Raw genomic sequence first — 24,645 nt, 5'->3', positions numbered from 1 at the left:
ATGCTGCAGATTGCTTAACCATGTGAACTTCCTCTTCTCACTGTGGTTAACTATTGCTTCAGTTAACTATATTAGCTGTGGTCAGCCTAACTAAAGTTCCTGCTTAACCCAGGATCTTAAGCACTGGAATCTCCACATCAGAAAAGGTAATGATGGGAAGGGGGGAACTGTGTGCTTTTCCAACATGCTCCTGATTGCTTAGCCATGGTTAGGCAAACTGCAGCACTATATCTGCACTGATCTTGATTATATGTGATCTACACTGATCACTTCATATGTCTCACATTATTTATTTATTTATTTATTTACTTACTTGGACTTTTACCCCGCGCCCTGGTCCTGGTTACCATCAACCTGGCCTCCCTAGGCCCAGGGGGGGCCAGGCGGTGTTGTGATCCAGACCGTAGTGCTCTTGGAGGAATGTACGGGGAAAGGCGGTCCCTCAGGTAGGCAGGCCCCTGACCATTTAGGGCTTTAAAGGTCAAAACCAGCACCTTGAAGCGAATCCGGAACGCTATTGGAAGCCATTACAATGACTTCGGCACAGGCTGGATGTGCTCCCGCCTGGGGAGACCCATCAACAACCTGGCTGCCGCATTTTGCATCAGCTGCAGCTTCCGGAGTTGCCCCAAGGGCAGCCCCATGTAGAGAGCATTACAGTAGTCTAACCTCGAAGTGACCATAGCGTGCATCACTGAAGCCAGATCATTGCGCTCAAGGAAGGGGACCAACTGCCTAATCAGCCGAAGGTGGTAAAAGGCTGCCTTGGCAGTGGCCGCTACCTGGGCCTCCATTGTCAATGAGGCATCCAGGAGCACACCCAAACTCCTGACCCTCGGTGCTGGCACCAATGGCGCCTCACCAAATGCCGGAAGAGGGGCACCTTTGACCCCTCAGAACTCATTCAGTAGAAGGAAACTGAATTACTGGAGGGGGGGAATAAAACAAGTGAAATAACATGACTAACCCCTCCTCCACAAAATAAATAAAAATCCCCAAACTTCTTTCAGTTAACTCATGCAGTATGTATATGTACATCCTGAAAAGCACCATAAGGATGCAACTTGGAGCAAAACCAAAAGCAATTCTACATAATCTATGACATAATTTGCAGAGTTATCGGCACTGCTTTGCAAACTGATGTTCTTACTTAAATCCCAGCTGCCGACAGGCCACATGTGTGTTCAGTTCAGTCCACCCATCATCACATATAGTGCCCCACTGTCCATTGTAAAGCACTTCCAACCATCCCTCGTGGTTCCCTTTCCCACCAGCTAGTCTGATTGCACCATCTGTGGGTTTAAAAAGAGTCAGTTTTAAGAGAGAACTATGTGGGACTTAAGCTGCATCATAAAATTTGCTGCAACATATCATTAGGCTAGATGCCGGTTACTCACACTATTTATAAAGAACATAATGGAAGCCAAGAGGGAGGAGATCCAATGAACCAGCATTTCCCATAGTTTACTGCTATCCAATTTCATTATTCAATAGCTTTAACAAGCTTGAATCGCTTGTAATGTGTTATCACAGCAGACTGGATTTGAGCCAGCTGGGTGCAGTGGTTAAAAAGTCAGCCTAGGACTGGGCTCAAATCACCACTCAGCCATAAAGTTTACAGGATGACCTTGGACCAGTCACTCACTCACTCTCATCCATAAACTACCTCACATGGTTGCTGCAGGGATAAAATGGGAGGAAGGAAGAACTATGCAAGTCACCCTGTGCTCCTTGGAGGAAAGGTGAGGTAAAAATATGATTCACTGATGAACCCTGAATTCTTTTTTAGTCCTCCTGAAAGGCTGCTCCTAATGAACAGGAGGCCCTTAAAAGTGAAGTAGGATGCATTCTGTCCACAGACATCCATACAGCAGGAAGAAGAGGTTTTAGCTCCCCACCCACACATGCTGCTTTTGCATCCTCACACCATCTCATGAAGCTGCTATTGGCGTCACTGTGAAAGGTACATGAAGCCACATAAGTAACATGATTTTTATAATGGATCCATCAGCAGGTCCAGTCTGAGAACATGAAAACAGTGAGGGGAAAGGGGGGGAGCCTAAAGCCACTTCTCCCTGCATGAGGAGGTGGTGTATTCAGAAGGCAAAATCTTCCATTGCAAATGCCACTCAAAATCCTTGTGTTGTTCCCCAATGAACACAAGAACTTTGTATTGTGTAAACAGAGCCCTGAAAACAGCTTTTGGGATGACATAAAAGGAAAGGGGGAAGAATCTATTCTACTAACTCCTTTTGCTCACAGTCCACGAGGTCCAACCCACCACACTTGTTTTGTTTGCAATTAGATTTGTGGCACGACTTCTCTGTTATAGCCTACAGAAGACATGGTTAAGGTCCTATGATCAGAAACTTTATTTAACATAACTATGGATTTATTTTACACCATTATTTAAAAATCCTGCATAGCTGTGATTTCAGCAGTACAGGATAGTTACCTCTGATAAAGCATGTTGTTGTTTTTAATTGTAACCACTGCAAATATTTTGTCCTATGCTAAAGTTAGGCACAGGAAAATAGCCTGTGGTCTTAAATGTTTGTGATGACTTCTCAAGGCACATGAGTGACAGATGTAGGTACAGCATTCTTTCCCCCACAGGATTTTCCCTACTTTCTTGTCTCTGTACAACCAAAGAGGCTTACAGTCAGCTTTTCAAAGCTATGACTTTAGCAATTCAGCCATCTACCTGCTAAAGGAGTGCAGGATACTCCTGCATCTTCTTTGTGACCACAGTTGTGCTCTTGCCAGGAGCTCTTTAGACACTGTTCTATAGACAGTTCATTTCCTGTACAACGCACTTCATCTAGCAGCACAGGCCCTGAACCTTCTCCAAAATAAGCTTGGCTCCAAGCCTTGGCAACTCCCCTGTTCAAACACACAAAAAAGAAAATCAGTTATAGCTAACACTCAGAACTAGGGATGGGCATGTACCAGTTTGCAAACTAAAGTCTGTCACAGATTTTGGCTGGTTTGTGGTTTGCAAAGCAATGTTTGTGAACTGAATAGCTGCCACAAACATCCACAAATTTTGATGCCGTTTGTGGTGGTTCATAAAGAGCAGAAAGCCATTTAAACCTCTGCTTTCTGCTCACCACAGCTTTTCACGGGGGGGGGAGCAGAAAGCTGAGCGCTCAACTGTTTGGTTTAAATGGCTAAGAGTCCTTTACCCCCCTGCTTTCTGCTTGCCACAAAAAGCTGCAGAAAGCAGGGGGGGTGAAATGGCTGGGAGGAATTTCACACTCCACTTTCTGCTCACTGCCAAAAGCCATGGTGAGCAGAAAGCAGGGGGTGATATGGCTTTGAGTCATTTAAACCTCTGTTTTCTGCTTACCACAGCTTTTCATGGGGGAGGCAGAAAGCAGAGGTTTAACCTTTAAATGGCTCACAGACTGATATGAACCGGTTTGGCTTGGGAACTGGCTTACTGGTTCGTGGTTCAGCCACAAACCATGAACTGAATCAAACTGCAAAAACGCAGTTCGTGCCCATCCCTAGTCACAATGCATGCCCAATTTAATTCTTGCTTTCTGATGCTTGGTACAAGTGTTGCAATCCAAAGTGCTGAAAGTGATATTGACCAAGGATCCAGATCAAGTGCATATAGAGCAGTTACCTAATATGCATGCTGCTTAAAAGGAACACCTTATGGGTTTTGTATCACCCATTTTCATCAAGATGTCACAGTGCATTTATCATTTTTTAAAAAAATACTCTACTCAGGTTCTTTTTTAACATTATTATATTAGTAGTATTTTTACAGTTCAAGTTCAATAGTGAGAAAAATGCTTTCAAGCTTTGTAATATACTAAGACATGGATGAACAGATCTCCTGACTGTCCTACCTGCCTGCTTTGAACCTAATCACAATCCAAGTATTTGGAGGTGGTTAGTAAAAAAAATACATTCTTAAAGGATGTGTTTTGATCCTGGAGGGCTCATTTTGCTTTTGGACTATCGCTGCCTATCAATGTGGCTGTTTGTTGCAGTTTATATATTTGTAAACATATGTTCCAAAAGCTTAAGTCTCCAATACACTTTCCTCACCAGGAAAATTACCCTGAACAGCTGCCCTTAAAGTGTCTTACCACTCAAGCAACTGGGTATTAGTGACAGGAACACAAAGAGTCTAGTCTCAGGATGTCCAGAAGTGTGAGTGGCAACCACTGGGGCAGGGGGGCACTGGTGAAAGAAATGAATGGTGACATGAGTCCCTGATGGCTGTGAACCCAATTACCTCAGACTGAAAAAGCAGAATAGGAAGAGGGCTGTGCAGGAAGGACAGGTGAAGAAGAAGACACAAGTTGAGCAAGGGGAATATAAATCAAGCAAGTTATGTCCAAGGATAGGGAAAGCAAAAGATCCAAAATATTTATAACAGGCATAATGTCATAAAAGACTGATAAAGTGCTGAATTAATTCGCTATTTATGTTTTCAGACCTTTAATTTATGTGCAATAAATTAGATATTGTGGGGCACTAGGCAGACATTTAATTATAAAAAAGTAATATTCTACTAATATGTATTATCTGCTGCTGTATGTTTTTATTTTTCTTTCATTGCACTATATTTCTGCTTGTATAATACAATTTCTTACATTGTTTAACATATCATGTTTAATACTTATTCCTTCAGACTTCTGCAGTCCTAGTCCCATTATATTACTGATAAAATGTCCTCACATTCTATCGATTGCACTGACTTACACTATGTTAGCCGCACTGAGTCTCAATAAGAAATTACAACTATAAATGATAGAAACTTCTTTCTTTCTCGGTCTTCACACAATGCCTGTGTATGTCAAGTGAAAGAAAAAACAAGGATTTAAAATATCACCATATAGTATGTAAGGATGCTGATATGCGAAGAAACCTATTATCATGTAAACAGCTAGACTAGGATATCTTCTGATCCCATGTGTCTGAACCAAGGATTCTATGTACCAGATCTGAGAATACACATGTAGTGTGTCAGAAGTTAGAAATCCAAATACTATACCATAATTTAAAAAAAAAAGAATACTGGAAACTAATTATCTAGCTAAGCAGTATGTTCTCATTGTCACTAGCAAACTAATCCTGGTGGGTTTTATTGCAAAGTAATGCCATATAAAAGCTTTGAGAATGTAGGAAGGTTAGTACCAAGAGGCTTTATTTTACAATTTCAGAACAACTCCAGCTGGATTAGCTCTACAACAATGTACACAGCTCCATTTCTATTTCATAACTTGATTCATTGTACCTTTCTGCTCTCTGTAAATTTTCAGACATGGATAACGAGCCTACCTGCGTCAACATCTGGCTATTATTTTTGAGATCATAATCTAAATTCATATAAAAACCATCTGGCTAGTGACTATTTAAAACAACTATCATTTACAAAACTCAGCAAACAGAAGGTATTCTAGCCAACCCCTCAAACTTGAACATAAAGCAAACATATTATCATCTTAGTGTGTGGCTTGTGTATGGAATTGCCAAATACCAACAAACTGGGGTTCACTAATTTGAGCTGGGTTGAGGTCCAAAGAGTGGGCTTGCACTCAGGTATCAGGGCTTCCTTTTTCCTTCAACACAGCTTGTTACATTGCACTGAACATCAGGGATGGGGACTTGGAACCCCAATAAGCACAACAAGGCTCATAGTGCAGACATTTGTACCCAGGCCTAGCTACAAAGATATGGGCCCTAACCAATCTTCATATGTGAATTCAGCAGATAACAGTGCTTATGTTACTATCTCCCAAGTTCAGATCCAGTGAGAAATAATAATGTGATAGGACAGAGTAAGGGCACTGTGTACTATGTATGAGTCATCATATGCGTGTGAAAACATGACATTATTACATTTAGATGTTGACAGGGGAGAGAAAATTCTTCATTAAGCAAACAAGTGACAGGCCAAACCTCTCCAATAATCTTGTCCACATCCATAGATTACAAAAACTGAAACACATCCAGATAAATGTAACCAAGAGATGCAAAGCTCATGACTGATTCAGGACTGAATACAACACGGAGTCCAAGCTGGAGAATATCTGAATGAAAATCCATAGTCTCTCACAAATTTATATCAGTGGGCTTCTAGACATAGGATGGGACATCATTCCATGAATTTCCACATCTCCTCAAGAAGCCACTACAATATCATCTTATATATTGTGCATTACTAGACTCTGCAGGGAATACCAAGACACAGACTGCCATTTTCACCGAAAGCCCTGTGTTGTTCACAACACTTAGCTCTCTGTAGAGAAGGTGAAAGATTCTATTTCTCTGAAGAGAGCATAATGGGTTCAACAATTTAAGTTATCAGTCACAATTTAAAATGTAAAGCATGCATCCAAATCAGCTTGATCTTCTTGTTCATTAGTAATTATTAGCTTTGCAACTGAATACAATGTATTTGGGGGAAAACTTACCCAAGACCAAGCTGCCTGCAGACTACCTCAGCATCAGCATCATCCCATTGGTCATCACAGATGGTTCCCCACTGACCAGAATGGTAGACTTCTACTCTTCCTTCATGAGCACTGCTCCCATCGACCAGCCGGACTGGGATAAAATCAGAGGCTGAAGGGAAACACATAATGAGAAAAATTAAGTTTTCACTTCCTAATTACCGACAACAACAAAAGTATAGCAGGAGGTTCCAGTTTTGAACTGATACACCATAGCAATAAGGAACCACATAGACTTTGTTCCATTCTAAGATGGCCACTGACTGTGTAGCACAATAGTATTTGTAGAATGTCAACAACAACCTTAACTCAACAGACATTGAAAGTAAGTATTCCACGTGTCCTTTGCTTGATTGATAAAGGGAAAAAATGTAACCATCAATAGCTTTTTCTCTTATTATTGAATGAGAACATAAAAGGAACCTTGCTGGAACAGACCAAGTTTCAAACAGTAGCCTCTGAGAGCACAGTGGCCTCAACAACACATTCACAACTAAGGTTATCACTGAAATGGACCCTTTGTGAAGCTCTTCCTAGAACTGTAGTCACAGAATAATCGCAGACACTTATATGGATTTTTCCCAGGGCTTTTTTTCTGGGAGAATGTGCTGGAATAGAGTTCCAAAACTCTTTGACAAAATTCTTTTTAAAATGTTCATGAGTTTTCAGTATACAGATTGAAAACGTCATTTCCCTCCTGAGAGTTCCGGCACCTCTTTTTCAAAAGAAAGAAAGAAAGCCCTGGATGCCCCCATGTTTCCCACCCCAGACCAACTAACTCTTAATGTCAGGAGATGTGAGCTGACATTTATCTATTCATTTTATTATGACTATTATTAGTTATAATAAAATAAGTTAATAAACGTCAGCTCACCTCCTGCAGCATGGAAGGAGCCTTGGAAAACAAACACAGCAGTCTGAAACATGACACACAAACACATTACAGCAGAAGTCTGTGTAGATTAATATCTAGAGAGCAGATTTCCAAAAGGACATCGCAGAACTAGAAAATGATAATGACAATGGGATTGGAGAACTTCTCTAGGACAAAAGGCTAAAGCATTTGAGGGTTTTTAGTTTAAGGGAAATGACTAAAAAGGAGGGCATGACAGAGGTTTATAAAATGATATGCTGAAAAAGTAGAAAGAAAAATTTCCCCCTTCAACCATAAATACTAGAATTTAGAGTCATCCCATGAAATATACTGGCAATAGAGTCAGGACAAAATAAAGTACTTCCTTACAGAATACATTATTAACTTATGCAATTTATGGGTGATGGGCACTAGCTTAGCCGACATTAGAACATTTTGTGGGGGAAGAGTATAAATGCCTATTAGCTATGACAGCTAAATGAAACCTCCAAGTCCAGAAGACTGTACATCTCTAAATACCAACTGCTGGAAGACAAACAATGAGAGAGGGATATGGGCTATTGTCTACATATCCTGCTAATGGGCTTCATAGAAGCATCTAAGCAGCCACTGCTGGAATGGGACTAGATGTCTCATGTTCTTATAATGCTGTGGGCCTTGGTCTTAGCAACTGGGGTCATTTCCTGACAGAGTGCAGTGGAGCGGCGCTCCAGCAGTAAAGAGCCCGGGGCGGGCCTTCCCGCCATTCCTGGCCCGCCTGTGCAGGTGGATGGGCCAGGGAAGGCCTGCAGAGCCCTCCGCCCCCTGGGACTGGCAGGAGAAGGGAAGAGGAGGTGGGCAGACATGCCCCCCCTTCCCCCTGAGCCTCTCCGCCTTTGCAGAGAAACTCGGGGGAGTGGGTGGGATTTAAATGCCTTTCTTTCCCTTCCCCACATGAGGAAGGGAAAGAAAGGCATTCTAAACATGCCTGGGTCCCCTGCCCGATCTTCTCCAGGTGCCTTGTGGCTGCGGGGCACCTGGAGAAGATCAGGCAGGGAACCCAGGCATGCTTGCATGCCTGCCCTTTGCAAGGGGATGTAACATACGCAAATGAGCTCCTGCACCTCTCTTTTTATGAAATGACCTCTGCTTAGCAACATACCTTAGTGATACAGTGCCAGCAGGGAATTCAGGATGGAGCATGATTTCAAACAGCAGAAATTCTGTTAGAGAGGAAGGGCTAAATAAGTATGCCATGATCAATGATCACTGTGCTGTTTCATTGCTGAGATCAGAACGCTAAGGACAGCTGTTGTCTCTCAATCCAGAAAAATCATAGGAGTGCTGTCCTGGAGCAGCTCCAAACCTGATATAAGTAAGTCTACCAGTTATTTTTGAGTCAGAAATTTTAAGGATGAGTGGACTGCAACAGAAATTTAAGAGGAAGCTGTACTACTTAGGTCCCCAGTAATTTCCATTCATTACCTTGTGTACGAAAACAAAGTGAAGGATTATTATTCTGAGATTATGCAATTTTATAAATACACCCTTTAAAATGGCCTCCTTCACCCCTTCTGTTATAGTTAAGGTGAAGAATAATTACTTTGAGATGATCCAATTGTGTAAATGCATCTGTAAACATACAAGTCAATCAAGACTTCAATCGCTGCAGAAAGACTGAACTTCCATTAAAAAATCTAATATTGCCACAGGAAACTGTTATTCAGATTACACACCATTTTATTAAATATGTTGGTTTGGCCTGTTTAAAAGTCTCTACTCCGTATGTAATCTACTTCGTTATCATGCTGAATTTATAATTTAGTATCTTTCTACTTCTTTACAATGATAAATGGCACCATCACTTATTTATTTCAAACATCCCACCTTATCTTCTCGGACTCAAAATGGCTGACAATGCAGCAACCACTAATTTAAAAAGCCTAAATTTTGTCTTAATCTGTCAGGCGGGGGGGGGGGTCTTCATTAATTTAACTGTTGCATGGATGAGATATAGAAGAAGAGTGAAGTGGAAACATACATGGTTCGTGTTTATTATTTCCCTCCAGCTCATTTGAACTTTAACTCTCACATATTAATCTCTCACATATTAATGTCCCTACATCAAGAATCTGCTCATTTACAGGGGTGGCAACAGTGGCTGATATACATTTTTGGGACCCTGAAGCTTGAACTGTTATGGGGCCCCCTTCCCAACCAGCAACAATACGGCAACATCCAAAAAGGTCCAAAGGGCCTTGCTGCCCTTACAAGGATCTTGAGGCCCAAATGACGGAGAATGGGGTACTGGGGTGGAGGCCTTGAAAATGGACCATACAGTGAGCCCCTTCCCACCACTTAAATACTTTAAAAACTCCATCAATTTTGTTGAAAAATTCACTCATTAAAAAAAGTCGCTTCAGGGTCTCTCTAGGATTAAGCTTATTTAGTTTCACAGTATATCCACCCCTGGATGGAAAGGAAAGGTTGGACTTGAATTTTAGATGAGGTAGGACTTCTGGAAGCCCTTGACCTTCCTGCTCATCAAAACTATCTTCACTGGTTTTTTATCCTTTCACGTAACCAATCTTCACTCACTATCAGGCATGCTCCCATACTGACTTAGCTAGTCCATGAATACATCTGAGTGACTTATGTGGTAAAAGTGATTATTAAAAGGGATGCCATGATAGTGCAAATCACTGTTAACTGCATCTGTATGCAGTCTGAGTCACACTTTTGTTTCTCCAGCTGATAAGGTCATACTACTGTTATTTCATAAGTTACATGAACTGACCCAAAAGTTATAAACATGCCTCATTCTAACCCCCCTAAACTACTTTTTTAAATACATCGTAGTCACTGAGCTCTCTATGAAAGCAGAATAAAGACATGTTTTAGTGCATGCTACCTTTAGTTAGGAAAAAAATGTTTTCTGCACAAAAATTTTGTTCATCTATAAATATTGGAAGTTTAATATTGGAAATATTGGAAGTGGCACAAAAGGCCCTTCATACCATGGTTTGACAAAGAGTACAACCAAATCTTAACATGTCTTTTTTTGCATCTTCTTTTTTTTTTTTTTTTGGTAAACAAATTTTATTTTCTCAGGAATACAACGTATAAAACATTTCATTCTATCAATTGTCTACCCCATTCCCAGTTCCTCCCCTCCCTCCAATGGCTTCCCACAATGCTTCTCAAAGGGTGAGGCGTGCCTTCCTAAGGAGGTGTAGGCAGCTGCTCAGGGATACATGATCTCATCCTACAAGCAGCTATCAGACTTTCATAGCTGCTCCTCCTCCCATTGACTAATGATGCTGGGTGCCATGGAGTAATCCCTATATTTTTCTGCAGGCACTGGGATTTGCATCTAGGAACCACAGCACGTTGCTTTAAACCCATAGCTTGAAAAGCTAGGCTTCCTTTGGTTTAACAAAATATTAAGTAAGTTCAAGAGTCTAGCACACAAGCCAGGAGAGCAGCCTTTTCCCTCAACAAAGATGAAGGGGTTGCGGAGAAATACAAGCAAGCAGATAATAGATAACCATCTGAAAGTCCAGTGAGAAGAGCAAAACAGGCATGAGAACCACTGAAACTGCAGTCCTGAAGGCAGAGCCCTCTGTATGAACACGACCGACCGTGTCTGCAAAATCTTTGTTGCGAAACAATTCCTGCTGTTTCTGAGTAATTAAGGCCAAGCTAGAGATGTGTTTGAGCATGAATCTGCCACAGTCATGTGGAAAGCAGGGTGATTCTGGGACATCTGATATATAAAAACAAGAACAGGAGAGGAGACATGAACCTCCCATCCTCTGCAGGGCTGCAATGAGGCAAGTCACAGGCAAGGGTGAGCATTTTGCTCCTTACAGTGGATCTCCAACCACTCTCCATTTTGTACATGACATTAACAGACCTTAATGCACAGCCATCTACTTTGGCTCTCAGTTTCCCACTAAGGGAATAATCCTTGTTCTTCACTTCATGTACCTTAACACCACAATTGTTATTGTATGAGAAGTGAAACAACTTCTTCCTAGTTTCAAAATGCAATATAGTTTAAAGGAGGGGAAATAATTATATTAGTCAGCATAGCTCTCATGTATTCTACCCCAACCAATCACAATAAGGCTATTTTACACTGAATCTAGAGACAGCAACTGTGCTACTTGACATAACACCAAATCAAATAATGTATATGCATTTGTAGTTTACCATGAGAAAAGCTACATGAGACAGCAGCTGCCATATTTTGAGGACACGTTCCACCCTGCCAAATATGTTTTTCACATAGCAGGATATTTTCTTCATCACCATGGCAATGGACATCACTCCAGTAAACAGGGATAAGGCCCAGTCCAGCGAATGGGGTTTGCTTTGCTGTGCCTCTTTCTCTAAGGGAGGAATAATAAAGAGAGGAAGTCAGGAAAAACCCCCACAGACAATTCCTCACTAATTCATTATGCAAACTAATGATTCCATGCTTCACCGCAGACTCTCCAAAGGACACCTCTGGGTCACAAGAAAGAAGCTAAAATATACTTTATGTAATGTGGGGTATAAGTATGTAAGTTTAATGTATCCAAGTTATTTTAAACATTACCCTATCAGCAGCTGATCTAGTTAAATTTGAGTGAATCACATATCAAAAAATCTTCATGTGCCCCACACATCTGCCTCTGTATTGTCAAGACATGTACTCTGATTTCAGTGCTCACTTCCCAGTTCCCAGGTGTACACATGTCTAATTCAGATCAGGACCACACCAGGTGGGAAGACCTAAAATAGCTCTTGAGATCCACGATTTACCCCACTGGGGAACCTTGCATGTACCGATGGGATACATATAAGTTTTCCTAATAGGGAAAATAGCGGCTCTCTAGGGCCACTTCAAGTTAACAAAATGGCATAGGGGAGAGACGTAAGCTCCCTCTCCCCATACACTGTAGTCCTGTTACAAATCAGGCATAAACACATCTGAGAATTAAGTTCCAAGCGTGGAACTCCCAAAGCATGTCTGCAACAGAATTAGGAGACAGAAGTAGGGAACTGGTGGACCTCCTGATGACACCTGGTATTTCTGGCCACTGTGTGACACAGAGTGTTGGACTGGATTGTTTAGGTCCACCAGTGGGGCCCAGACATTAGAAGCCCGCCCACTGTTGACCCCCCCCCAGCACCAAGAAGACAGAGCATCACTTGCCCCAGAGCCCCTATCTATACCTTGTGGCTAATAGCCACTGATGGACCTCCGCTCCATATGCTTATCTAATTCCCTTTTGAAGGTCAGGCAGGAGGAGATGTGAGAGACCTTAACATGACCCTGAAAAGCCACTTCCACTCAGCAGCCTTGACAGACCAGGGGCGATTTCGCACTAGAGTTGCCTCACGGCGCAGCCGCCGTCTGCCCCGACACAAACATGTCAATTTCACACCTGAAGCTGCGGGGCTGCATTTTGACTCGCGGCTTCACCCGATTTCCTCCGCAGTTTCGTGATCCTGGTTTTTGAGGATCACGAAACTGCAGAGGAAATCGGGCGAAGCCGCGGGTCAAATGCAGCCCCGCAGCCACGGGTGTGAAATTGACAAATAGTGTCGGGGCAAACGGCAGTTGCGCCACGAGGCAGCTCTAGTGCGAAATCGCCCCAACAGTCTGACTTAGCGCCTTCATGTGTTCAAAAACCATAAATAAGCCATTTAAGTTGAAGCAGCACAAACCAGTTTCAAGGTTTAAACACCCTGAGGGCATGGGCTTTATACTGATGAGCATAAATGGCATATCTTCCTAAACTTCTACATACATTGTCCTATACTGCTATGTTCACGAAATAATAGTAGACATCAGTGGATACTATAGCTAATACTACCTTTATGAGAAAAAATTAGTTGCTCCTTCTGAAATCCTCTTAACAGTCAAACCTCTAATTAATGGGAACTCAATGACAATCTATATTAGTTATACCTTGAGAAAGCAGCAAATAAAAATAATTTATATTTATACTAGATAAGGAAATTGCACAAAACACACAGCTGAAAGATTAGGCAAAACTCCAGCCTCCAGATGGGCAGAACTTTGATCTCACCTAATCCACATATTTGTATAAATTGATCTGGCATGGTAGATTAATATTAGACATTATAGAAATAGCTTAATGTCAGTTCAAACTGACCATCCTTTAAGCGTGGGATAATCTCTAGTTAACGTCACAGTGCAAATATTCCAGATAAACTCCTAAGGCTTAACAATCTGGGACATGAAAAAATAAAGTAGTATTTTGTGGGATAGGGCAGGGTAGTCACATTTAGTAGAGATGGGATGTCTATGCTATTAACAGAAGAACATGGGGACACTAGACAGCATTTTTTTCCCTATGATAGTGCTGCCATAGTGGGAAAACCCTTTACTTTTTAAATTCCTGTTAAAGTGTAATACTCTGTCCTGTACTTAATCGAGCTAGCATAGTGCAGCACACATTGGCTATTTAAATTTATCAAATCTTTTTGATTCAGCTTTAGACCTAACACAGTTATTTGTAACTGGAAATATGCACAAGCATTTGCCTCTCCCCCAAATCTTTTTTTAGAGTAAAAACTGCAGTGAAGGAGGTGTCAGTGACCAGACAGAGTTAGCAGATCTTAATTTAATTACCTCCTTCCAGGTGACCTTTATTTCCTAGGAAATACCTTCAAAAGTCATAATTGGTTCTTTAATCACACCTCTGCAGTGTAACCATAGCAACTTACTAAGTCTGATATTTTAATATACTGATGCCAGCTTGTCAAGTTACATGAATTCAAACGTTCGTATTTCAGTCTGTCAGGGATTATAATATAGATAATGATGGGGAAAATCTGCCTAACATTTATATAAAATTCTCTACTATTTTGCGTAATAATGAATTAGTCCGATAAGCATGTTCCTGGCCCCCATTTTCTCCAAATGACAAAAGTAACCATAGTGATTGAGAAAAAGGAGTGAGACAGACTGTGTATCAGGAATGGAGATGCAACTATGACAGTGGTAACTTCAACACAGAGCTTCACAATTTGCAGTTTGTAAGATACATTTTGGAGCTGCGGTGGCTCAAGTGGTTAAGACGCTGAACTCCAGGCTGTGGAAGGTCAGTAGTTCAGCAGTTCGAGACCCGAGTGTGCCGCATGACGGAATGAGCTCCCGTCTCTAGTTCCAGCTCCTGCCAACCTAGCAGTTCGAAAGCAAGAAATTGCAAGTAGATAAATAGGTACAACTTCAGTGGGAAGGTAACAGCGTTCCATGCGCCTTGGTGTTTAGTCATGCCGGCCACATGACCACGGAAATGTCTTCGGACAGCGCTGGCTCTTCGGCTTGGAAACGGAGATGAGCACCACAACCCTAGAGTCGGATTTGACTGGCTTTCGAGCAAGGGAACCTTTTTAAGATACATTTTAGTGACAAAGAAAGACTGGTTTTCGAGCAAGGGAACCTTTTTTAAGATACATTTTAGTGACAATGGTCAGTGCCAGAATAACATCCTTCCTCTATAGAAACTGAAACATTTTAGGCACTATGAATGTTCTAGGACAAGCAGAACTTATATATAGGAAGCCACATACAAACAATGTGTTAATAATCACATGTACATTTCTGGGACACTGCAGCCAATGATTACTCCTCTGCCTGAACAAGTAAGTGTGCAGCTAATACATATGGCGAGCTACATCCAATTTGCATGAGATTTCTACAAAGGAAATAGAAACAATGTAAGAAGTTTGCAATATTTGAAGCAACCATCCATTTCCTATTGAATCTCAAATGTGTGGATTGTGGTTAATCCTATACAAGAATTCTTCTAAGCTCGGGGGAAACTTTGGGTCAGAAACCAACAGTGAAAGAATGTGATGAAGGAATACACGGGGGCATCATAATTCTCTGGCTGACGTCTGTTGTATATCTGCAAGGCTGGTACTCCTACACTGTCAATGCAAATCTACATGTGATATTGGAACAACATTTGGCACACATGTACTGAGCACGCTACTATTTTAAAATTTCCATCAGCTCACAAGCCCATCATTTGCCAAAGAACACATTCCAAGATAAAAGGGGAATTTTGAAGGATCACAGACAGTACATACATACTTGAGCTAGGGTGGGATGAGTCAAGCCTGGGTAGGTGTTGGCCTTTGACAAGAAGTATATCCCAGTTGAACAATGGTCCTTGCAAAATTTTGACATGCTACTTTTGTTGTCTGACTTTCATGTGTTTCTCTCACCTCAATATTTCATCGCCTTGTTTGACCCAGAGTATTTCAAAAAGCACCAACAGAAACAATCTTTCCCTCCTCAGTTGAGGCATGGAATGGTAGATATAAATTATCCTAGGTTGAACTAGTTCCACTATACAAGACTCAGCAAGTAGTCAGTCATCAAAATGATCAATACTAGAAGTTTAGAGGTCAGTCCTTACAATGGCACCCACACATGAATACCTAATTACAGGTCACCTACATAGGAATGAAATTCATGTAGTAATTTCATATCTGACACCAAGTGTATTGTTCTTTGTACATGAAATGAAAAACTCTACAGGACATTCCATTCTGCTTCTTATTCAGAAATGAATTTTGTATAGAATCCTATAATGTATGCAGGATTGCTATTATCAAATCAGACCTCAAAATATGTCAGAAAATTGCTTGAAAATGGCATGAAAAGAACAACAGTAGCATAATCAAGAAATTCATCTTGCCACTTCTAACTGAGCTGAGTTGGCTGCCTATTTGTTTACAGGTCCAATTCAGTACTGGTAATTAATTACCCTTAAAACGCCAAATAGCTTGCAACCAGGAAAGGCTGCGGTGGCTCAAGTGGTTAGGAGGCTGAACTGCAGGCTGTGGAAGGTCAGTAGTTCAGCAGTTCGAGACCCGAGTGCCGCATGACAGAGTGAGCTCTCGTCTCTGGTCCCAGCTTCTGCCAACCTAGTTCAAAAGCAAGAAACTGCAAGTAGATAAATAGGTACTGCTTTGGTGGGAAGGTAACAGCATTCCGTGCACCTCAGCATCTAGTCATGCCGGCCACAGGACCACGGAAATGTCTTTGGATAGCGCTGGCTCTTCGGCTTGGAAACGGAGATGAGCACTGCATCCCTAGAGTCAGATTCGACTGGCTTTCGAGCAAGGGAAACCTTTACCTAATTAATTACCCTTAAAACTCCAAATAGCTTGCAACCAGGAAAACTAAAGGACTTACCTACTTGTCAGCTGTTTGACACACATCCATCTGTTTGACACAAAATCTTTTGGAATCAAGTGAAACACTTACCTTTTTGCCTAAAAATTCTATTGACTGTTGGTAGATGGTCTGTACTTCTCTTCATTGTCAATCCCTATTTAGCATCTTTTCACTGGCTGTATCACTGCTGCTGTTTTAATGCTCCATCTGGCTGACTTTGATATAATGAGTGTTCCTGTTTTCGTACTAGTTGACAGTACTAGACGTTGCTGGATTTCATGTGTTAATGTTTCTGTTATTTTATGATAGCATGTTTTGTGTATCATTCGGGAGGCTTACTCCTTCAGGGCGCTCCCGCCGCCAAAGCTCACGGGCATTGAGTATGCCGGTCTAGTGTGGGAAGCTGAGGAGAGTCTGGCTATCTGGGTGGTGTACCGTACGCCCAATGCACAGGTCTCTAGCCTGCTGTCCCTGTTGGAGGCTGTGTTGAGCTGGGCACTGGAGCACCCTAGACTGATAGTCCTGGGTGACTTCAATGTCCATGCGGAAGATGCAGCCTCTTTACAGGCGATGGACCTGGTGTCGTCCATGGCGACGCTGGGACTCTCCCAATATGTTATGGTTCCCACTCACTGGGCCAGGCACACGCTCAATCTGATCTTCACGGTGGGGGTTACAGTGGACCAGATCACTGCTATGGCACTGCCATGGTCGGACCACCATGCCCTGAAGGCCCGTCTGAACGTTTCACCCTGTTTGGGCGGCGAGTGTATTTTAGCTTGCCCGCGGAGCCAAATGGACCCTATGCAGCTTCAGATGGCTCTGTGGGATCTGATGCCCCCTGGTGGCTCGGAGCTTGTGGAGAACTGGCATAGATGACTCTCTGCAGCCATTGATGAGATCGCTCCCAGACACCCTCTGCATCCTCGCTCTAGGCTAGCTCCTTGGTATACCCAGGAGCTGCAGCTGATGAAGCGGAGACTAAGACAGCTAGAGAGACAGTGGCAGCGATTATGCGACAAAACTACAAGAACATCTTATACAACATTTATGAAATCCTATGAGAAGAGAGAGTTCTACGTGGCTATGATTGCATCTGCAAGCTCACGCCCGGCTCAATTGCTTAGAACTATTCGATCTTTAACAGTCTTGCCACAGGGCAGACCTAATGATAGGGAATTGGATATTGGCTGTGAGGCTTTTGCGAGCTATTTTGCAGATAAGGTCTTGTCACTCTGCAGTGATCTCCCCGCCACGGTTGAGACAGTGAGTGAACTCGAGGCTCCATGCACGTCTTCTAATCCGATTTTGGATTATTTCAGTCCATTCAGCCTAGAGGAAGTCGACAGATTGCTACATGCAGCCTTGACCCGTGCCCTCCGTGGCTAATTAAAGCTGGTCGTGAGGGGTTCCAAGGTACCCTTAGGGATATAATCAACAGTGCCAGGGGGCACTCAAGGAAGCAATGGTCCGCCCTCTTTTTAAAAAGCCATCTTTGGATCCGGTCGAATTGGCAAACTATTGGCCAGTGTCCAATTTGCCCTATTAGGGCAAATTAATTGAGAGGGCAGTGGTGATACATTTGCAGAGCTTTATGGATGACACTTCCATGCTGGACTCTTTCCAGTCCGGCTTTCGCCCGGGCCATGGGATGGAGACGGCACTGGTCGCCCTCACAGATGACCTCCGGCGGCATCTGGATCGAGGCACATGGCAGTGCTGTTGCTGTTAGACCTGTCGGCGGCATTCGACATGGTCGACCATCAGCTACTGACCCACCACCTCACCAACATGGGGGTGCAGGGGCTCGCCTTGCAATGGCTCATCTCCTTTCTCCATGGTCGGGGACAAAGGGTGGCACTCGGGGAGCAGATATCCCGAAGGCACCCGCTGATCTGCGGAGTGCCTCAAGGGGCAGTGCTCTCCCTGATGTTATTCAACTTCTATATGCGCCCCCTTGCCCAGATTGCCTGGAGGCATGGGCTAGGGTGTCACCAATATGCGGATGACACCCAGCTATATCTGTTTTTGGGTGACCAGTCCGGCTCTACTCCAGAAGACCTGGACCAGGTGCTGCAGGACGTGGCTGGGTGGCTTAGACTGAGCCAATTGAAATTGAATCCGACAAAGACGGAGGTCCTGTGCCGGAGTCAGAGCGGACCGGGGGTAGGGATCCCACTACCGGCCTTCGATGGGGCACCACTGGTGCCAGCGCCAAGGGTTAGGAGTTTGGGAGTGATCCTGGATGCCTCCCTAATGATGGAGGCCCAGGTAGTAGCCACTGCCAAGGTAGCCTTTTACCATCTTCGGTTGATCAGGCAGCTGGTTCCCTTCCCCAAACACAATGATCTGGCAACAGTGATCCACGCAACGGTCACCTTGAGATTAGACTACTGCAACGCTCTCTAAATGGGGCTGCCCTTGTCACAATTCCAGAAGCTGCAGCTGGTGCAAAATGCAGTGGCCAGGCTGTTGATGGGCCTCCCCATACGGGAGCACATCCAGCCTGTGCTAAGGGCATTGCACTGGCTGCCAATAGCATAACGGATTCGCTTCAAGGTGCTGGTTTTGACCTTTAAAGCCCTATATGGCCTGGGGCCTGCCTACCTGAGGGACCACCTTTACCCACATGTTCCTCAGAGAGCACTGAGATCAGGGTCGCAAAATTGTTTGGCCCTCCCTGGACCGAAAGACGCCAGACTGGCCTCTACCAGGACTAGGGCCTTTTCAGTGGCAGCTCCACACTGGTGGAATGAGCTCTCGGAAGACATCAGGGCCCTGCGGGACCTTATACAGTTCCACAGGGCCTGTAAAATGGAGCTCTTCCACTAGGCCTTCGATTAAGAGCCGCCACTAACAACACCAACAATACCAACTGGATTGTCAAGGCCCTTTTGTTAACACCAACTGCTGTTGGGCTGGACAACTGATGGGGGCCATACTTCAGACCATCCTATCATGGCCACAGGGACTTTGTCTTACTTGTACTGTGATTTGTTATGTTTTTGTATTTTATGGTGCTGTATTGTATTAACATACTGCTAGAGTCGGATTTGACTGGCTTTCGAGCAAGGGAAACCTTTACTATTGTATTAAAAAATGTGTTTAAGTGCTTGTTCGTTACTTCAATAAAGCTGAATCACTTTGCTGAAATCACTCTCCGGGTCTTTGTTAGCGCGATCTAACAGCCATGAGAGCCATTCAGCTGAAAGTGCAGGGAACACATACTTAATAAACAGAAACTGGGTAAAACGAGCACCAAGGTAAGAACACCAAGGAAGGGAAAGGAGTTATAGAGAACAATAAAGAAATACAATACTATCTTAGACCTCAGCAGCTGAACCTCACACATTTCCAGGTTCTCCCTATAACCATGAGTTCTAGAATGTATATTTTTTTAATGAGAAGGGAAATGGGGGAGGATGGGGACCCTAGGCAATTGCCCAAGTAACTTCCACTGATAACCTAACTCTGGATTCCGTTGCTCAGGTCACAACGCACATCAATCAAGAGGCAAAACAGAAATGTCTTAATCATCTATACCAAATTGTCTAACTAAATGTATGTTGTATATTACCTCTAATCAGATTTTCAACATCATTTTAAGCCTGAGAAAGAGGAATGAAAATCATAAAACGGTAAAAATTAGTTCTCATACATTTTTATTTTTGAGTCTCTAGAGAAAATTAAGCTTCCTTGAGTCTGAGAAGATAACGTGGGATAAAAATGTTTAAAATAAATAAAAATACACAAACGAGAATCTTATTTTATAGTTAAAAACTGCTGTTTACATTAAAAATACTTCTTTTCGAAAGTATACAGTTCTGGTGATTGATTCTCTGGAAGCTTTCTACAGGCACTAGGTTTATGCATAAGTCACAGTTACAAACAATTTGACTTACCCAAGTTCAAGTTGTTGGCATATCACCGATGCATCATTATCATCCCAATGACTGCTGCAAATCGTCCCCCATATTCCATTGAGATAAACTTCAACTGTGCCTTCAAACTCATTTTTGCCACCTCGAAGTCTCACTGACCCTGTTTCAAACAAAGAAATCAAATCTTTCTCACAAACAGATATTGGCAGCATCTACAACAATCTTTCTTTAAGTGTATCCACCAAACTACTTCAGTACAAAAGCCATATTCTTATTTCAGAACTTATTAAGAGGGGGGTTTTCCACTGGCATTCTTTGGTAGATTAGGCTAAAATAACTATTCACTGGTACAAGGTTTAGCAGCTTGGTGTTAGATCTGGCTAGCATAAACCGTAGTTTTAAGGTAGATCCACACAATTTCCCCCTTCAAACATTAGTTGACCTTGCAAGAGATATAGTACAAATTCAAAGGAACATGTTAATGTGTTCATGTGTCCCCTTAAAAAAGGAAGGAATTGCAAGAAAAGCTGCCTGGGAAGGGGCACTTACAGGGGTTATGTCCAAATGCAATTTGTACACAGGGCCAACCGGGCAGGCTGGGAAGAGGGCTAGGCCTCTCTAGACCTCTGAGAAGATCTACCAGCCACATATGCATTGAGAAATATTTACCCCATTTCTTCCTATAAACCTCAAAGCATTCCATATTAATCATTACTACACACAAAACAGCATTCACATTGAAAAGAAAATCCAGATAAAACTATACTAAATGACTAAAAACCTACTAAAAACACGCCAATAAATGCATTTGAATAAAAAACATTTAATAGCATTTTCCACAAACAGATCAAGGTTTGTTTCCTAGAGAGGTAATTCCACAGTAATGTGGCAACTACTGAAAAAAGTAAAGGTACGAATTACGGCTTGCACTTGTCTCACTGATGGAACTTGAAGGAGGAGCTGGCCTGAAAAAGGTGTTGACTGCTTTCACATCCATTGATAGTTGCTCTCTTCTCCAACTCCTGCCCAGTAATTCTCCATATCACATTATTTTTTATTTTATTATGTTATTTATAGTCCACCTTTCTCACTGGGGTTCAAGGCAGATTACACAGAGTTTATACAATCAACAGATTGGGATACCTGATAAAAATTTGTATTGCAGAAACCTGGAACCAACCAGAACGGCCGCCCCGCTTCCGGCCCTCATTCAGCCAGGAGGAGGCAGGAGAAGAGGGAGGGTAAGTTGCTTCCTCCCCGCCTCTCCCCACCCCTGCCTGCCTGGGGCCAGGGAGGGCCTTGGCGGGGCTTCCTCGCACTCCCGCTGGCCTTGCAGGTCCACCGCCGGGCCCCTGATGTCAGGGTGTGTGGCATATGCTAATGAGTTATGCTAATGAGTTCCCCTAGCTCTTTTTCTACGAAATGACCCGACTACTAACATTACACGTTAAATGATGCAAACATTACACAGTAGGATCATACTCACAACAAAAGGCAGTACACGCTATACACAATAGTACATATCACATTGTAATAAGCAATGTGATCAGTAGGATCATACTCACAACAAAAGGCAGTACAAGCTATACACAGGCCCTGGTCACACGGGAGGTTTTGGGCCGGAAGAGGGACGGATCGGGGGCACAGCAAATGGGCGCGAGCACACCGCAACATCTGGGAAGCGGCGCGCACCCGTCCCCGATCCGGCCCTTCAGGCTGAAAATGCGCTGAAAAAAAGAACCAGCAAAAGAGGACGACTTACCTGATACGGCGCAGCAAGCGCGGCCGTGGGATCGCCGGCGCGCCTGTCTTCAGGAGCATTTGAGGCTCCCAGCCGAACTGCACATGCACACACATGCGCAGCTGGCTGCCTCGCGCTCCCTTCCGTGGCTTTCTCCCCGGCATCTGATCGTGCCGGGAACCAACTGCGCGGCGGCTCACGAGATCCGTCTGATCCCGCCGCTGTGTGTTTCTTTTGGTGCGGCTTTACAAAGCCGCACTTTGGCCGCATCAATTTCCCCCCGTGTGGCAGGGGCCACAATAGTACATATCACATTGCTTACTACAATGTAATGAAAAATATGTCTTAACAGCTCAGGCAGAACATGTTAACAGTCTACTACCACAGAAATAAGCTCTTTAGAATCCCTTTTTTAAAGATATTTTTTTTAAAAAAGGAAAAGGCCACAAAATATACTCCTACATTAATTTTATATTTTTATCTTCTCTCTAATTATATCTGGTTTTAGAGAATTGGAAAACAATCACATAGATTACATAGCTTTTGCAGTGACCCATATAATATTATACATGACACAGATGCCAGAAGTTTATTTCAGGCCAGAGAATGCATTTGTTCATACTTGACCATAACCAAACACCCCTTTGCAAAGCTCATGTGAATTTATGGTCTATACTTCCTCCTGTCTACAAAAGAATTAAATAAACATCCCCCCACCCTTTGGTATTGTAAAAGGCATGACAAATACATAAAGTGAGAACGTTCTGCACATAAATAAGAAGCCTGATCATACATTTTAGCTTCACCTTGGATTTTCTATAGTAATGTAAAAGATTTCTTTAGTTTTGTGTGCCAACCAAAACTATTATACAACAAATAGATTTCAAAAAAATGAATCATGGAAAAGTCTAATAACTGGCAGAAGATAACACTAAGCATGACAAAGTTCCTACAGTGAAAGTATTCCTTTATGAAAACAAGTATGCAACACACCTGAAGACTGTCAGTACAACAATTACAAATACTACTTGTGCATTTTAGTTTGCACACTGTATTTTATATAGAAGGGCACTGTATGTAGTTTTGATTATATCCAGGGGTGAAGATCCTGGTGGGTGTATTTCAGGAAAAATACATTTTTTTGCCGTTCTTTCAGAAGACTTTAGAGGGGGAGAGCACTGAAATAAGTCCTGTGAAATATGCTCTTTTGGAATGACTGAAATGCTTTGTAAGATACGGTTTTAGTCACTCAGAATGTGTAGTATTATTTTTATGTCAGATGATAATTCCTGTGTATTCTGTAAATAGATACAACATATATTTAATGCAACTATTTTGGTCAGAATATGCTATGTGTATGAAATGATAAATATTATTGAATAGTTTTCAATGCTACGCATTTTAAGTCAAATATGCTCGCTGCAGCAGCCCCCAACACAGTCTGGCCTGACAGTGGGACAGCAGATGCTTACCAAAAAGCCCCATGCCATGAAGATGCCAACAGGATGGAGGCAGAAGCAGAAGTGGCATCAGAGCTGTGGCCAGATCCAGGTTCCAGCCTGTTGAACAGTTGGTAGCTGGAGCAGGGGAAGGCTGGACAAGTGTGCAGTTGCCCAAGGAAGTAAGCCAGTGGCAGGCTTGGGGTGTATGATGGCAGTGGTGGGCACTGGCAGGCCAAGAGGAAACATGGGAGCAGCTGGACTGGGCACTATAGAGAGGGACAGAGAAAAAAGGGAGAGCAAAAGGAGAAAAAGGGGGGACAAGGTGAGCGTAGATTCAGAAGGCGGTGGGGGGTGGAAGGAGAGAGGCAGGCAGAGCACAAGGAGGAGGACAGCTGCTAAAGCTAGGAACCACAGCATACAATTAGCCTGCAGGGGGCTGGATCTAGAAAGCCCACCCCTCCAAAATGTAAATGGTCAATAGGCCAGAGCAGCAACTAAGCACCTAGGTGATGTTAACTGTGGGCCAAAATCTTTGTTTATTATTCTTGAAATGTGACGATTGGTATATTTTATCCTTATAATGTGATGCCCTGTATCTCTTAGCAATGTCATACTTTTTAGCTATTACATCTAAATATGTTCTTATTCTGCTGTATTTTTTAATACGGTCGTTACCGTAAATAAATAAACTGTAACTGCTCTCTGGGGCTGCGATGGCTCAGTGGTTAAGATGCTGAACTGCAGACCAGAAGGTCGGTACTTAAGCAGTTCGAGACCCGAGTGCCGCATGAAGGAGTGAGCTCCTGTCTCTGGGCCCAGCTCTTGCCAACCTAGCAATTCAAAAGCAAGAAATTGCAAGTAGATAAATAGGTACCGCTTCGGTGGGAAGGTAACGGCATTCCGTGCACCCTGGCGTCTAGTCATGACAGCCACATGACCACGGAAACATCTTCAAACAGCAGTGGCTCTTCAGCTTGGAAACGGAGATGAGCACCGGCCACCTAGAGTCAGATTCGACTGGCTTTCGAGCAAGGGAAACCT

The 24,645-nt window shown here is 43.0% G+C and overlaps 1 protein-coding gene across 1 annotated transcript in view; it reads right to left on the bottom strand.

The window, feature by feature from the left end:
* The window catches only part of PRSS12 (protease, serine 12), a 68,531-nt gene extending 44,857 nt beyond the window's left edge, over positions 1 to 23,674 (bottom strand). Inside the window, exons 1-6 of the mRNA XM_015405925.1 lie at positions 23,635 to 23,674; positions 20,443 to 20,581; positions 11,545 to 11,723; positions 6,438 to 6,588; positions 2,705 to 2,883; positions 1,151 to 1,292 (exon numbers count right to left, since the gene is read on the bottom strand). Of these exons, the coding sequence (XP_015261411.1) occupies positions 1,151 to 1,292; positions 2,705 to 2,883; positions 6,438 to 6,588; positions 11,545 to 11,723; positions 20,443 to 20,581; positions 23,635 to 23,647 (803 nt within the window). The 5' untranslated portion in view covers positions 23,648 to 23,674. The remainder of the gene's footprint in view (positions 1 to 1,150; positions 1,293 to 2,704; positions 2,884 to 6,437; positions 6,589 to 11,544; positions 11,724 to 20,442; positions 20,582 to 23,634) is intronic.
* Between the last annotated feature and the right edge of the window lie 971 nt (positions 23,675 to 24,645).

The sequence above is a fragment of the Gekko japonicus genome, unplaced genomic scaffold (assembly GCF_001447785.1).
Source record: "Gekko japonicus isolate JY-2015 unplaced genomic scaffold, Gekko_japonicus_V1.1 scaffold264, whole genome shotgun sequence".
Taxonomy (NCBI): Eukaryota; Metazoa; Chordata; class Lepidosauria; order Squamata; family Gekkonidae; genus Gekko; species Gekko japonicus.
Note: the sequence above shows the minus strand (reverse complement) of the source record. Positions and strands in the feature narration are given on the sequence as shown.